The 17,514-nt window shown below is 41.3% G+C and overlaps 1 protein-coding gene across 5 annotated transcripts in view; it reads right to left on the bottom strand.

Moving 5' to 3' along the window:
* Positions 1-17,514, bottom strand: part of VPS13A (vacuolar protein sorting 13 homolog A) — a 291,281-nt gene that overhangs the window by 117,306 nt on the left and 156,461 nt on the right. For all 5 annotated transcript variants that reach the window (XR_012904696.2, XR_012904698.2, XM_006122479.5 and 2 more), the window contains 6 exons: positions 16,355-16,711; positions 10,699-10,800; positions 8,396-8,548; positions 7,960-8,221; positions 6,261-6,421; positions 2,101-2,204 (listed from right to left, as the gene is read on the bottom strand). Coding sequence is in view for 3 of the 5 variants with exons in the window: in XM_006122479.5 (XP_006122541.3) it covers positions 2,101-2,204; positions 6,261-6,421; positions 7,960-8,221; positions 8,396-8,548; positions 10,699-10,800; positions 16,355-16,711 (1,139 nt within the window). In the remaining 2 variants the exon portion in view is untranslated. The remainder of the gene's footprint in view (positions 1-2,100; positions 2,205-6,260; positions 6,422-7,959; positions 8,222-8,395; positions 8,549-10,698; positions 10,801-16,354; positions 16,712-17,514) is intronic.

Below are 17,514 nucleotides of genomic sequence, written 5' to 3'. Positions count from 1 at the left end.
CAATTATTTCCAGTTTGAGAACAACTTATACCTCCAGATCAGCGGCACAGCCATGGGTACACGCATGGCCCCACAGTATGCTAACATCTTTATGGCTGACCTAGAACAACGTTTCCTCAACTCCCGTCCCCTTTCACCCCTCCTCTACCTACGGTACATCGATGACATCTTTATGATCTGGATGCATGGCCAAGAAACACTGGAGATATTCCACAGAGATTTCAACAACCTACACCCCACCATCAACCTCAGCCTGGACCATTCTACACGAGAGATCCACTTCCTGGACACCACCGTACAAATCAACAATGGAAAATTAGACACCACTCTCTACAGAAAACCCACCGACTCATACAGTTTCCTACATGCATCCAGCTCCCATCCAGAACACACCACACGATCCATCGTCTATAGCCAAGCCCTTCGATACAACCGCATCTGCTCTAACCCCACTGACAGAGACCAGAAGCTTCAGGATCTCTACCAAGCATTTATAAATCTCAACTACCCACCCAGAGAAATAAAAAAGCAAATTGAAAGAGCCAGACGAATACCTAGAAACCATCTAGTTCAAGACAGACCCAAGAAAACCAACAATAGAACACCACTTGTCATCACCTACAACCCCCAACTTAAACCTGTCCAACACATTATCAATAAACTACAGCCTATATTGGAACAGGATACCATACTCAAAGAGGCTCTGGGAGACAGACCCATAGTCTCCTATAGACAACCACCTAACCTCAAGATGATTCTTACCAACCACCACAGGACATACCACACTAATACCAATCCTGGTACCTTCCTTTGCAACAAACCCCGTTGCCAGCTTTGTCCACATATTCATTCTGCTGATACCATTATTGGACCTAACCAAGTGAGTTATAAGATCAAGAACACATATGCCTGCGCATCCAGAAATATAATCTATGCTATCATGTGCCGAAAGTGTCCGTCTGCTATGTACATTGGACAAACATCTCAGACACTTCGCCAAAGGATTAATGCCCACAAAACAGATATCAGACAAGATCACAAAGAGAAAACAGTTTCTTGCCACTTTAACCAGAAAGGACACTCTCTAAATGACTTAGCCACCTGCATTCTGCTACAAAGACCTTTTACATCTGCACTTGAAAGGGAATCCTTTGAACTGTCATTCATGTTAAAATTCGACACTTGCCAACAAGGACTTAACAAGACTTTGAACTTTCTCACCCATTACCAAGACAGTTTCCCCAATTATCACCTGTAATACCATTAACTCACAAACATCCCACTCTCCCTACCTTTAATATCAGCAATTCACAGACACTTACCTTCCTTCCTCCCCCTTCCCCCCCCCCCCGGCATCCCCCTTCTGTTCTGCAATGTGATTTGTCCTTTTCATATTTGTTCATTTTTTTAATTGTATCCTTTGGTATATATGGTTGTGACTACTTTCTTCCACTATTTGATCTGAGGAAGTGGGTCTGGCCCACGAAAGCTCATCATCTAATAAACCATCTTGTTAGTCTTTAAAGTGCTACATTGTCCTGCATTTTGCTTCAACTACCCCAGACTAACACGGCTACATTTCTATCACTGGAAAGTAGTGATTATTGGAGACACATAAAGGGCTTTGACATATAATTTAACTCCAGTATTTACAATAAATGCAGCAAAATGTTTAATGAAAGTGAAAATGAGAGGAGTAGAAACAATTTCAATCTTATCAAACCTAATTATTCAATCAAGTATAGAAACTATTCCTTATAGCGGGTGACCATAATTCCCTGGAGCTCTTGCACTGGGATTTTCAAAGCAGTCAATGGGAATTAGGTGTCCAACTACCCTAAACAAAGAGACCCAGACTTGGAATTACTCCCTTCTAAATACTTAGCTTATTTAACTTTGAGGAGCAATAAAAATTTTAGAATGACATGGTAAGGCTGCTTCTGTATCATCCCTAAAAACTTTCAACAATGAAAAGAATAAAGCCTGGAAACCTTGTTGAATTTTCAATTAAAACATATTTTATAAATTGTCTTTTTATTTACTAGATTAGCTATCATCACTTATGACAGTACATTCTGTATTAAAAATGTAAATACTCACCTGTAAGAGGTCAGTGGTATGTTAAATTCGTTTATTGGTGAAGCAGTTCCTAGACATGTTCCGTTTTCAAAAAGACTCAGTGGAACTGAGAAATGATTCTTTATCTGTATAAAATAAAAGTCTGCATGAATTACATTAATAAAAACCTCAAAGATGTAAAATATTTCCATTATTGTCAAATGGAGAATGAAAAATTACTTACAATGGATATCCAGTAGCCATTCCAAATACACCAATGAATTTAGTAGCTAAAATCAGGCACTCTGATATTACAAAATATTTGCAGAGGTGAAAATCAAGGATATAGATCTTAACACATTCTGCACTGTTTTCTCCAAACAAGGACACTCCCCAAAATAGGAGATCACATCTGCTTCATTACAAAAATAAAACTCCCTTCTAACCATACATCCCTAGTTGTCACCTACTATCCCATATACGGTATCAGACAGCCATAACCCATACTCGATTGGCACCCTACCCTGAAAAAAAAAATCTTTCCTAAAACCCCTTGTCTTCAAACAATCCCTCAACCTCTCCAAGCTCATGATCAAAAGCAAGCTCTCCACAGAGCAGGCCACACACTAACACAAAGCAGCACCACCCCACACCGAGCAACAGATGTAAAACCTATAGCCATACCTCTACTGCTACAATGACCAACACCTCTCACAAGACATCTTTCAAGATCCATAGATTCTACGCATGCCCAATTGCAATATGTGATATACCACATTTGGTGCACTAAATGAGCCAATGATTATATGGGTGAAAACAAAATCATTCCAATCTCAATGAACCCACACAGAAACATGCTAAAATTCAAACACAGTATCACCTCTGGGTGAATAATTTTCAGAAAGAACGAGTAGTCATGTGGCACCTTAGAGATTAACAAAAATGTACAGATAACCATGGGCTTTCGTGGGCTAAACCCACTACTTCAGACAAGCTCACTATGTATGAGCTCATTCTCATAGTAAACTTGCACAACACTTTGAAAAAATGACCAAGAGAGCCTACCTTCATAACTTTGTTAGACTCTAAATATTAGAGACTGACCACACACACCGGATTTAACTTGTTACAATAATCTTTAGCCCACTAACAATGCCCTCTCCTGCTGACTTCCCCGCCTCCTTTTGTCTCCTATGATTGGAAGGGAGATAGTGGGCCACTTCGCTTTTAAATCTCTGGAAATATGTGTTAACTACATCTGCTAAGAACAATGAGTAGTCCTGTGGCACCTTAGAGACTAAACACAAATATATAACCCTAACCCTAAGGATCATGAGCTTTTAAATGGTTAAAATCCATTTCAGGGTCTTTCAACAGTATTTAGCAGTGAAACTCTGATAATGCTTCCCCTTGAAGAAGAGCTCTGTGTAAGCTTGAAGACTTGTCAACAGAAGTTGGTCCAATAAAAGATACTACTTAAACCACGTTGTCCCTGTAAATATTCTACATAATTTTTTTTAAAGAATTGATTCTTGATAAATACTCTAGCCTAAAACCATTTTACCATGAACAAGAATTAAGTAGAATTAGCATTCCAATGTAAGCTCCCTTTAAGGAAATAAACTTAAAGAAGTTAGCTTTCAAGGAAGGGCAAGAATACCTCTAATAAATGATACCTTTAAAAAAAAAAAAAAAAAAAAAAGCAGATTTCCCCTAGTACTGGCTCCATGGTGCCACCAGCCCACCCCCACGCTGCTGCCTCTATGACACTAAATATTAAAGACTTAACAGACACACTGGATTTAACTTATTACAATAATCGTTAGTCCACTAACAATGCTCTCTATGACAGGCAGCAGCGTGGGAAGAGTGCAGTAGGGGAGGAGAGGCTGCTGCAAAGCTAGGGTTGCTGGTGTCCGGTACTGACCCAGGCAGGCCGGTATTTTTGCCTCCTGTCTGGTAAAAAAAATTCAGAAAATACCAGGCACCCAAAATGTCTGGTATTTTCTGATTTTTCCCCCCTTCCAGGAAGCAAAAATACCAGACACCTGGCAACCCTACACACACTCAGCAACCGGGCTCCCCCACTTACCTGGTTCTGCATGAAAGCTGTCTTCTGGCTCAATCAGGAAAACAAGATGGCCACCAGCAAAAAGCTTCAAAGGCTTTTCTTAAAGGAGCTATGCTGTGGGTTTTTTTTGCTTAACTCTCAGGGTCCTCTTTTTTGCTCAACAACTTTGGTCTCCCCTTGCCCTTTTTTCCTCAACAGAATTTTTTCCCCTTTTTGGGGGGGAGGATGTCAGTATTTTTAGTTAAACCATCTGGCAACCCTACGCAAAGCAGCCTCTGTCCACGCTGGGCCCAAGCTTCCAGCGGAGTAGCCTCTGTCTGCGGGGAGTTCAGAACCCCTGAGGTCAAGGGCTGCTGCTGGGCCAGGGTCTGCCACTTTGCACTAGTCTCCCTTGCTACCCCTCTCCTGCAGCAGCCTCTGTCCATGGGGAGCTAGGTTTCCCATGAACAGGGGCTTTTGCCTCTGATACAGAGGCAGCAGAATGGGGCAGCAGGTCTGCACAGGAAGCTGGTTTTTAAACTGGCTACATTTGCGGACTGGCTCCCGCCTGCCAGCCTGCACTGGCAGCATGGGATGGCAGAGGGATCCCCGGGAGTGGGGCTGGGAACATGCTGGCTGCCAGCCCTGCCCTCAGGGACTATCAAATAATCATGTAACTGACAATATTTTGTGTAGTTACACAACTATTCAATTATCCAATATCTAACATCCCTAATACCAACCTATTCCAAAATCTGAGACATTAGGGATGAGCAAGCAAAAAGGAAAACTGAGCTTAGGAGATGTGCATTCAAAGGACAGCTCTGGAGATCTGATCCCCAAAGGTAGTGGTTCCCATCATTTCTTATACCATGGCCCAGAAAACTCATTCAAAAACTTTTGGTGGACAGGTATAGAAACATTTGCATATTCATTATGGTAATTAATTTTAAGTGGTCACATGTTATTTTACATTGCCTCTGTATGCACACAACACATGTAATTGTACTGGATTTTTTAATTATTATTCTCCCCCCAAAGTATTTGCTTTCCACTTTTAAAAAAAATCATATAACACATCGCTAGCTACCCAGAGTATTTTATTAAAGCAGCCCAACAAAACATGAGGCTGTAGCTGGAGAGAGGGAAGAGGTGTACTGTGCTCCTCCTATCCCAGCCACATCCTTATTCCCTCATCCCTCTCTCCTCCCCTCTTTTGTCCTCTTCCCTACCAGCACACTCTTGGCTGGACTCGGAGCAGGGAGCTTCTGCTGCTGAGTGAGTGCCTCTCCCAGTCAGGAAGCTTTCTGCAGGCAGGGCTCAATTAGGAGCTGTGCAGCAACACTGCTGCATAGCTTACAGAGAACCCTGCCAAGCCAATCATCAAGTCATGGGGCGTGGCCTAGCAGCGTGCCACGGCCCGGCAGCTGGCGGCTTGCGGCACAGCACCAGTCAGTGGACCAGCAGTTGAGAACCACTTCCCTAAGGGATTAAAAAATAAGTGTACTGATTTTGCTTATTGCTGTTTTGAGATCAGTTTTAGAACTAGGATTGTGATGGCAAAGTAGGTGCCCTAAATTGTCAATTTATTTACAGCTCTAGAGGTGAAGTTTCTGCTTCAGAAGGTTGAAAGGGCACAGCTAAATCCCAGAGATAAGTGGTGATATCTGAACTATTTCTGATATTTGCAGGTAGAGATGCAACGCAAATACTTCAAAGAAGGATCACGACTTAAGGCAAAATAGTCCCATTCCCATCTATGGAATCGGCTTCCTCCATGACTATTCCACAACTTGTCAGGGAAAAGAGAATAGAAACTTACATTCATACATGGAATAGGTGAAAATAACCTTATGTTCTTGTCCTCATAATATTTGAAACTATGTTATGGCTGTTTTCCTGGTCAGTGTGAATGGGGTTTTTCTACCATGATACATAGTATAGTGCAAGTACTATACAATATCTCTAATGATTATTTGTAACTGCTAAACCAAATCCAGTCCACACTGATAAAACTGTTCTAGTGCAGACTGTCTTATCAGTAACTGTTCTTAAAACATGGTTGTAAATGTGAGTGATGTGAAATTACAGTAAACAAAGTAACCCAGATTAACAGTCTTAATAAAAAGGTATTTTAAGAGAACTGTATTACCTGTACAGGAGAACGTACAGTTATCATCTTAGTCCCCTCAACTGTATCAATTTGACAAACAATGGATCTTTCAACACCCGACTCCTCATGTCTTACTCTGTAAAGACATCGACCCACTTTTGTCAATGGAATCTTGTCAGCAGTGGAATGTTTCTGAGGACCTCAAAGTTGAAAAAATACATTAAGTTATTAACGAAACAATCAAACACGTATGTACATATATTTGAAAAAACAGCAATTAAAAATTCTGTGCTCAAGAATGTTGATTGAAGAATATTCACTGGTTTACAAAATGTAATATAGAACCATACTATTTCTGATCGGAATAGCAATCTCCTAGAAATAAAGTTGCAGAGTAGTTTTCTTTAATCACTACAAATCATCAAAACAGTTTGTAAAGACTGGTGACTCGCATATGTTTTGCACCTTTTTTTTTTTTTTTTTTTTTTTAAAAAGAAGGGTTTATTGCTGTGGTGCAAGAGTTGCTTAGCAGCAGACTAGCTTCAGTCAATGTTTCATGGGAATAACGAAGTAAGTGGCTAAAGACACTAACACCTATTCTGAAAAGTTCCAAAGTTTGTAATAAACTATTATTAACAAAGTTATTGAATTGAAAGCTATGCAGCATTAAAATAGGTTCATTATTTTTGAATTAATAAATCATTTTAAGTTTATTAAAAACCTTTATTAAAAAGAACCCTTTCCAGAAGGACAATACATAAATGCCCACAAATTTTGGGGCACATTTTTACATTTGAAGTTGTATACGCAAACAAAGATTGAACTACTTGTTTCTAGACACAAAAATCAGAGACTGAGACAAGGCCTGTTCAAAAATTGGGGCCTAAATTACTATGGCATAGAATAAACCAGGGGACAACACTAAATACACACAAAGCAAAAAACCCACACACAAAGCAAATCTGATGCGACTCTACAGTAAGATTTCAGATACTGCTATATCATTGGAAAGCCAGAAATTGTCCCTTTCAACTAATAAAAAATATATGAATAAAAACCATATGAAACTTGCGTTATCTTCTTCACTGGGAAGATGAACTACAGATGAGACCTCCCTGATCTGGCATCCTTGGGACCTCAGCAGACCCTAACCATGGAGTTTGTCCAACCAGGAAGGTCAAGGCTCCCTTCCTGGCTGTTGGCCCATCTCCCATCCCAGACCCACGGACCCTCACCCTGCCTTCTTGGCCAGGGCTGGAGCTAAGCTCCCTAGCGTGCTGACCCTAGTGGGTCTGCACTCCTGCCGCCAGCCCAGCTGCACTCTTGGGCACTGGCTCTGCTGCCTCAGGCCCACGTGGGGCTACGCTCCCCAGCTATACAGGCACAGATGGGACTGTGCTCCCAGCTGCTGGCCCTGCTGTCACCGGCCGGGCAGGGCCGTGTGCTCTGCTGTGTCGGCCCTGCTGCTGCCAGGGCTGCGCTCCCAGCTGGGGCTATGCTCCCTGTCACCTGTCACAAGTCCCAGCCCGGGTTATGCTCTCCACTGTGCAGGTCCTGCTACTGCCAGGACTGTGATTCCCACCACCAGCTCCTGGATCTGAGCAGCTGGGGCTCTCTGCTCCTGCAATGTGTGTGGTCACTCCGAATCACGAATTTGCAGGATCAAAGAATCCTGAATTTTTTAGGTTCAACCTGTACTTACGTATAAAAAAACCAGAATATTAATTATCCAACTTACTGAGCTGAATGTAAAACATTTTGCTGCTTAGCGTGGTCATTGCTGTGAACTGGTCACTCTCACTTTTAGTTCTCAAAAAATCCATATGTAGACTTTCTCCATCTTTTAAATGAAATGTTTTTGCTCCAGACTCAACATTCAGGACATGAAAGGAATCACTGGGTGAGACAGTGATGGGAAGTCCCAAGCAATTCATTATTACAAATGGTGCTTGATCTTTTTTGAAAACGTCTGCAGTTTTGCTAGCTGCTTCAGCAAATGCCTAAACAAACAAAATATTTTTAAATATCTATTTACAAGCACATATAACTCCAAACAGTATTAAATACCAAAGTGTTATTTAAATCTGGATTACCTGTATAAAAAGTAATCCAAGCTAACACAATTTCTTGATTGTGAGGATGTCCCATGTAAATAGATAAGTGATATTTCTTACCATGCCCAGGTTACTCAACATTTGCAGTCCACATTTGGATAGTGTAATATTCAGTTGGTCTTTTGAGGAGATGTTTATTACTGTTTTATACTCTGGCACTTTGTAGTGTTCTTCAGCATCTGAATCCAGTACTTTTTTAGCCTTCTTTTTCATCTAAAAAGGCCATCAGATTAAATTAACCAAAAAAGTAAAAGGGAAATTATGTAATCAATCATTTTCTCTTTGGGAATAATCTCTGCCTCAGTCTGAGACATTTTGAGCTCAGACCTCCCATGCACAGGGGCTGCTACCGCTGCCTCTGTATCAGAGGCAGCAGTGCGAGGCAGCAGGCGGGAGCTGGTCTGCTCAGGAAGCTATCTTTTAAACATGCTTTTCCATCCATTTAGACACTGAGGAATCAGAGGGACAGCTCTGAGGATGTGTGTAGTCAGTTGGATGTGGGAGCTGATATTTAGGGGTGGAAATGGTACTGCTAGCAGTGAGTACACCTGCCCTATTTCCGGTACTTGGATGCTATTGATCCTGAAGTTGACAACACTGCAGTAACTCAGAATGTCAAGATGCAGGGCAGTGACTGCTGCTTTGGCAACATTGCAGTGCTGTCAGTGGAGGAACTGAAGATGTTGCCAGTGCCAAGGAGGTCACTTACATGAAGTACGGTACTGGACCTGTTTCTCCTTCGTGTGGAAGAGAAACACCAGGACCCACAAGTTTCGCAGCTTGTCCAGCCAACAGGGCTATCAAGGACAGAGGAGGTTCTTGTTGCCTGATACACTGGCATGCCAACATCATGCCTGGCAGTACCAGATTCAAAGGACACCTTTGGGCCAGAAACCAGTCAATGGTACAGAGTTTCTAACCTCACTACGTGGTGAAGAGGAGCATCTAATAGGACCCATTCCATCCCATTCACCAACATTTACCATGTACCAATCCATATTCTTTCTGAAGGAGGGAGAAAAATTCCCACAGGACCTCTAGTGGCATTGCTTGCTCTTATGTGACCTCTTCCTCAGCACACATGATGGGGAACAACTCAATCTCTTTGGAGAGATGCAACCTCCAAGAAGTGAAGCAGCAGCATTTTCCATATCCAAAGATAACTTATGATTTGATAAGGGCGTTGGTATTAAAACGGCCTGCATGGCATGCTAGAGCAGGTGCTGCTTCGGACAGAGATTCCTCACCAGTTGAGTGTTATGTGAACAATGTGCAAATCAAACACTTCCTCTTGAGGTGGGCTTTGCCTAGGTATACTTAGCATTGTGTGTAGGGAGTTAGTAGGGTTCGCTGTATCCACACAACAGACAATGCTTAAACCCTGGAGAAGGCATCATTAGGAGACAAACTACATCTAACATTATCCTGGGTTACTAATGAACTATGCAGAATTAGAAAAAATTCACTGAACAGAGGCTTGAGAGATTGAAACCAGAGAGAGCTCCAACTCGAGTTTTAGGTAGTAAGAAAGAACCCAAGGGGGAGGGATAGCTCAGTGGTTCGGGCATTGGCCTGCTAAACCCAGTGTTGTGAGTTCAATCCTTGAGGGGACCTTTTAGGGATCTGGAGTAAATCTGTCATGGATGGTACTTGGTCCTGCCGTGAGGGCAGGGGACTGAACTCAATGACCTCTAAAGGTTCCTTCCAGTTCTATGAGATAGGTATATCTCCATATATTATAGGAGTTGTCAGAGCAGTGCCTCCTCAGAGCCAGGGGAAGGACTGCAGCAATAGGGCACAAGTGCCACTCCTCTGCGGATTCTGCTAGGCAAATTCTTTAGCTCTAGCATCCTGCGCGCACGCGTGCACACACACACACACACACACGAAATACACGGTTGCATCTACCCAAAGAAAAATTGTTGGCTTAAGCATTGTAAAGGAGAATTGCTGGCTTAATGACAAGGAAGTTTTTCTTTTTTGTATTAAAATGCTTTAAAAATGAAGTTTTAAACACATACTTTGGCAAGTGAGTAGTAATTGTGGAATTATCACTATATTGCATTATGTAGATAATTTCCGCTCCCCCTCCCCTCCAAGTTAATCATGCCTGTACATGCTGAAGTTATAACAATGCAGAGAAGGGGAAAAGTGTGGTCAGTCATCACTCACTTTTGGCAAACTATATATGTAGTCAGAGTTATATTATCCTTGTGGCCTACCCTGCATTCTATACGCTTGACACACAGGGTATTAACCTTACATTCAAACACTCTTAGTCTACTGATTCACTTTTTAACCCAAAAGTTATTTAAAATGTAAATTTGTACGTCAGTTGTTTCAATTTGCTTCTGAAAATATACCTTGATTCCAAGAGTCCATGGCTTGAATTCATCACTCTTTTCAATTTCTAGTGGCTCAAGCAAAGGTTCCCACACACCAAACATCTCATTATAGTAATGCACCTAAAGAAATATAAAATCAGACTACTGAATTAAGATACACCTAGAACCAACAGCAAATAAAAGATAATCTACCGACTCACACAAACTTCAAAATAAGACATAACATGTTTTTTCATTATATTAGAAAACAAAAAAAATTTAAATAAGCCTTTAGGTAAAATTCAAATAAAGTATGAAAAAACAATGAGACTGACATCCTGGCCACAGTGAAGTCAGTGGGACTTTTGTCACTGGCTTCACTGGTACCAGGACTTCACCCTAACTGTTTTCCACATATAGGTAGATGAGTCTTTGAATTAGGGATGTAAGCAACTAGTGGACCAGTCACTTCCCCTCCACCCCTTGCTACTTCTATCAAAGAGGCAGTAAGGAAGGTTCGGAGGGGGGGGAAGGGGGAGGGGAAGGGAGAGTGGGAGCCGGTGCTGGGGGAGCTGACTCTGCGGTGGGAGGCATAGGTACAGCTGGGGAGAACGGGCTGCAGCTCGGCCTTTTAAATGAATTAAGAGCTGCCAGGCTCTTAATACATTTAAAAGGCAGAGCCACAGCGGGGTTAGCTCTAAGGGGCAGGAGCTAACCACGGTGTAGCTCTGCAGTTTCTCCCCTTATCAACTAATTGAATAGCTGATGGAAATTTCATTGACTACTCAATTAGCTAATTAAACACAATTTAACATCCCTACTTTGAATTATGTTGTTTATTTAGAAGGAATTTCATGCTTGTCATCATGGACTAAATTCTACCCCTTTATTCAAATTGAGTAGCACTTTATACCTCAAGTATCCTCACAGAAATCAATGAGTAAGGTTCTAAACCTGAATAAAGGTAGTAAATGGGAATTAGGGACTGAAATCTTTTACTTATACAACTCAAAACAAGCATATTCTTGAAGCAGCAGCACAAGCTTCCTCAAAACTCATTTATATATATATATATATATATATATATATATATATATATATATATATGTGCCTCAACTATAATCAATAAGAACCATCAGAATAAGTTCTTCTCTACATAACCATTTCATCTTTGGTACTGTTGAGAAGCATGTCAATAGAACAACTGATGCAGATACAAGTCCAGAATAAGTTGAGCTAAACACCTACCAACTTCACACAGGCTATAAAACTGCCATCTGCTGGTAACAGATTTAATTTTCTACTTACTTTTCCAGCTCTAAATCTGAGTAATTGGTCTAGCATTAAAAAGTTTCTGTATCCAATTAGCAATTCTCTAATCCAGGGCTTCTTACAGTCTTTCATAATGTGTAAGAGATATTGGCTAAGTGACCATTTTCTATCCTGTTCATAATTATGCTGCAATCAGTCTGGCAACTATTATAACTGCTTATGTGGAAATAGAATATGGAAAAATTCATTATCTGCCTTTAATGTAGTATGTGTTTTTGGAAAAAGTTGGTCATACTTTCCATTTTTATTTTTTGTATAGGGTCAAACCTTGAGCTCAGTGCACAACACAATTAGTAAGGCTGAATACTGGAAACATGGTGCAAGAGCTCTCCTGCTCCAAGCTGTTGATCCAGTTCGTGAAAAATATTTTAGTCATTTGGATTTAAGCAGCTCTGCACAGATTCATATGCCCATGCCACACACCCAGAAAAAGAAGGATGTGTCAACAGAAAATGCTGACCAGTGAATACACATTTCTTTTATCGCCTATTATGCAATAGTAAATGACACACAGTACTTTGAATATCTGTCTGCTCTCATCTGGGCATCTCAAAATGCATAACATTAATCCTCACAACCATCCTTTGCTTGCTTTGGAGGATAGGGTAATAATTAAAAATGATCTGGACAAATTGGAGAAATAGTCAGAGATAAACAGGATGAAGTTTAATAAACACAAATGCAAAGTGCTCCACTTAGGAAGGAACAATCAGTTTCACACATATGGAATGGGAAGCGACTGTCTAGGAAGGAGTACAGGAAGAAAGGCATCTAGGGACCACAAACTAAATATGAGTCAACCGTGTGATGCTGTTGCAAAAAAAGCAAACATGATTCCAGGATGCGTGTGTGTTGGGAGCAAAACATGAGAAGTCATTCTTCTGCTCTACTCTGTGCTGATTAGGCCTCAGTTGGAGTATTGTGTCCAGTTCTGGGCACCGCACTTGGAGAAATTGGAGAGGGTCCAGAGAAGAGCAACAAGAATGATTAAAGGTCTAGAGAACATGACCTATGAAGGAAGACTGAAAGAACTGGGCTTGTTTAATTTGGAAAAGAGATAATTGAGAGGGGACATGATAGTGGTTTTCAGGTATCTAAAAGGGTGTCACAAGAAGGAGGGAGAAAAATTGTTCTTCATGGCCTTTAAGGATAGAACAAGAAGCAATGGGCTTAAACTGCAGCAAGGGAGGTTTAGGTTATACATTAGGAAAAACTTCCTGTCAGGGTGGTTAAACATTGGAATAAATTGCCCAGGGAGGTTGTGGAATCTCCATCTCTGGAGATATTTAAGAGTAGGTTAGATAAATGTCTATCAGGGATGGTGTACAGTACTGGGTCCTGCCATGAGGGCAGGGGATTAGACTCGATGACATCTCAAGGTCCCTGCCAGTCCCAGTATTCTATGATTCTATGATCCTGTGAGTCAGATTAGTAATATCATCCTTAGTTTATATTTAGGTAAACAGAGTCTCATAGGCATATTTACATAGCAACTCAATGACAAAGCCTAAAAAACAACTCTGGTATCCAGTTTCCTGCCCTAGATGCTATACTCAGTAATCCCCATTTAAGGTAACAGAAGGTCCACATTAGCTCAAGTTTCTCCTCAAGTCTCAAAGGAAGTCTATCCATGTGGGCTAACAATTAAGGAAAGAAAGGTGAAATGAAAGTGTTATAAGAGATAGGTACAAATCTCAAAAATGAGTATTATATCAAAATATCCGTGTCTAATGAAAAAACACGAGAGCATTACAACACTATTTTACATTATACTATTCAGAAACATTTGATAACCGGACTAAGATGTTTCCAGCCCTTTTGATTGTGGTGATAAACTTGAAAACATGAAGTAAGTTTAATTTGATAACACAATACCCGGTCAACCTTCAGAAGCACCACAGGATGGTGACAAGGGGGTGTGAAGAGTAAGATTAAGATTGTGCCATGGATATTGTCAGGGCTGTTCCCCACTCTGGCACTGCAAGTGCAGAAGGTGAGGGCCTGCAAGAGAGCTTAAAAACCTTCCCTCTACAGGCACTGATTACAAAAAACTTCCCTCTAGAATCTAGGGTTGCCAGATGGTTTAACGAAAAATACCAAAAACTCCCCATAACCCCCCAAAAAACCACTGGGGAAAAATATTCTGTTGAGAAAAAAGAAGGGGGAGACCAAAGATGTTGAGCAAGAAAAAATAAATAAATAAATAAATAAATAAGGATCCCAAGAGTTAAGCAAAAAACGATTAAAAAAAAACAATTAAAAACAGTGTGGCCCTTTAAGAAACACTTTTGAGGCTTTTTGGCATAACAGGCTGGCTCCAGCCATCATGCTTCCCTGCGCCGGGCCAGACAGCTCCCCTGCGGATCCTGGTAAGCAAAACCAGAAAAACTGGATGTATGGTAACCCTAATAATAGAATCACATTTCTATGAGCAAAGAGCCACATGTGGCTAGAGAGCCATAAGTTGGCCACTCCTGAGCTACATGATAATAGATTGTTTTTTATAATTTTTACTCTGGATTCTCTTCCACATTGCTGATTGGCTGACAGCAACATATCAGTGCCCTTTTGCTACATTCCTCCTAAGTGGTTGTGGCTGATATTAGGAGTATTGACAGAGGAAATGTCCATAAGCAGCAAATGCTCTTTCAAAATGTTGCTGCAAACAAACATCTGCTGTACTAACAAACATTTCCAAATTACTTTGCTTGTAGGATATGAAAAAAGATCTTCGAAGTACTAATGGTCAGAATTTTAAAAGTGTGTAAATGCCCAAAGATGAACACAGTAGGATTTAAAAAAAAAAAAAAAAAAAAAAGCGCAGCAGCATTGGTGCTCAACTCTTGTTGAAATCAATGGGAGTTACATATCTAGGTACTCCTGAAAATCTCATTATGTATCTATCTGAATTTTAGGTGCATAAATATCTTTAATAATCTCGTCCTAAATCCCATTTTCAAAATTAGGACACTAAATCAAGTCCTACAGATTTTCAATGAGACTGCAGAGCCTTTGAAAATTGAACTCTATATCTTTTTCCCCATTACATGAAAGTCTTATGTATATATGTCCGTATCCCACTAACAGTAATTTGACTTCAGTGGAACTTAAGTGTTTGCCAGAATGGAGCATTATATTATAAATAATCTCCATCACCTATATTTGGACAGTTCCTGGCAGAATAGAGAACTGATCTTGGTTGTATCTATAGGCATTACAGGAATGCAAACAAATGTAATAAAATCCATGCTCAAATATAATTTCTATCTGAAATAACTGATGAATTTTGTGTTTAAGTATTTTCTATTATGAGCCATAATTGCATGTAGTGAGAGAGGTTGGGATTGAAGGGTAGTAATTTTGTGACAGAATAACATTACCAGGGAATTTGGGAATCTGTGCTCCATAACTTAGGGTTGTTGCTATTAAGTACAATGGACTCTGTACATACTGTATGATGGAAGGTTGTGCTCCATAAGGCACCTTTTTCCCATGAAATTTAAGTGTTACCGTATATTCCGGCGTACAAGACGACCTCTGATGTTAAAAAACATCCCCCCAAAATCGGGGGTCGTCTTGTACGCCGGATGCACCGCCGCCGGAGCCCCTCCGCGGCTTTGAAAGCCTCGGGGGAAGCCGGCGGCGGGGCATCCCAGGCGCGCATGGGCTGCCCCCCCGCCGGAGCCCCTCCGCGCCGCCGTGGAGGGGCTCCGGCGGGGGTGCAGCCCATGCGCGCCTGGGATGCCCCGCCGCCGGCTTCCCCCGAGGCTTTCAAAGCCGCGGAGGGGCTCCGGCGGGGGGGCAGCCCATGCGCGCCTGGGATGCCCCCCCGCCGGCTTCCCCCGAGGCTTTCAAAGCCTCGGAGGGGCTCCGGCGGGGGGGCAGCCCATGCGCGCCTGGGATGCCCCGCCGCCGGCTTCCCCCGAGGCTTTCAAAGCCGCGGAGGGGCTCCGGCGGGGGGGCAGCCCATGCGCGCCTGGGATGCCCCCCCGCCGGCTTCCCCCGAGGCTTTCAAAGCCTCGGAGGGGCTCCGGCGGGGGGGGGGGGGCAGCCCAGGCGCTCCTGGCGGCTTTGCTCCCGGTGCCTCTGGTCTGCTGGGGACCATCTCCAGCAGACCAGGGACACCGGGAGCAAAGGAGGCGGAGGGGCGCTGGGGTATAAGATGAAACCCTATCTTTTAATTAAAAAGATAGGGGGTCGTCTTATACACCCAGTCGCCCTATACGCCGGAAAATACGGTAGATGAAAATAACCATTTTACTTAGACAAGATTTATGAAAAAAACTATTGATAAGTAACAAGTCGTTTTCATAATCTTTATTACATGTGCTTTTGGAGAAAATGATATATATTATATACTTACCTCCAGTTCAAGCTGGGAATGGAGGTTGATGAGTGTACTCCAATTTTTTACTTCTCCGGAAAATGACGACTTTGCTAAAAGCATAGGTACTGTTCTGTGTCCAACGCCAGCTTCAAGAGTTACAATGACTGATTCAATTATCATATTTAATGTCTCTCCTTTCAGAACTAACTCAGTTGCTATATTTTTATTTTCATTTTCATTTGATTTTTCAAGAAACCACATTTTTAATTTTTTTATATCTTTCTTGTCCCATAGGTCTGGAGGAATTGGACTAATCTCTTGTTCTGCAGCCTCTGTAGTTGGAGATAGTGCCGATGTTATTGTGATCACAGTATTGATGATAACTGGTGAAACCTATCACGAAAAAAAAAATTATTCAAGTGCTGTTGATTATATGGAAAACACGTGCAACTTGGTATATGGAGAATGAATAACTACTTCTTAAAGTAGTCTCTTGTTACTGCTTTTAGTTGCAAAATTACAATGAGTATGTGTTACAACACCTGGTTGTTTCCTTTTAGGGACTAACTTTAATAATCATATGCTTTACTTCTCTCTTTGCCTATACTAAAGACAGTTCAGACTTGCTCTGGGGTTAAGCCATGACCCTTCTTTCTGCCTTACAGAACAGCTTTCAAATGTGTAAAACTGAACTCTCTATTTAGTAACCTCAAAACAACACAACTGTGTACACATTTCAGAGATTTGACAGACTGGAGAAGAGGTCAATACAGAAAATAATTTAACAATTAACCAGTTTTCCATACCTTGTCCCCATTTATAAATGGAATGTAGTGAGCAGTATGCAGAAATAATAAGGAAAGAAACAATTAAATGAATTTCCCTTTTTTCAATAACAATGTAGTTTACTTTGGGACTATTATTTCCTGCCAAAGGTTGCTTCTGTAGAAGAAAAAATAGATCATAACTCTAGCACTTAATAAAGCCTTTGAGCAAAGATTAAGTAGATCTTTGCAAATTTCTCTTCTGTTGGCCAATCACACTTATCCCATAAAACTGGAGTGAGAGATTCTGAATGAATTTTTATCTCCTCTGAAATAGGCCTTCAGAAAGTTGATGTTATGTTAGTGCAAAAATGCGAATTATCAACATTACAGATAAATTGGATAGCTTAATAGAAACATTTCAGATATCAA

The sequence above is a fragment of the Pelodiscus sinensis genome, chromosome 6 (genome assembly GCF_052426305.1).
Source record: "Pelodiscus sinensis isolate ZL-2025 chromosome 6, ASM5242630v1, whole genome shotgun sequence".
Classification (NCBI taxonomy): Eukaryota; Metazoa; Chordata; order Testudines; family Trionychidae; genus Pelodiscus; species Pelodiscus sinensis.
Note: the sequence above shows the minus strand (reverse complement) of the source record. Positions and strands in the feature narration are given on the sequence as shown.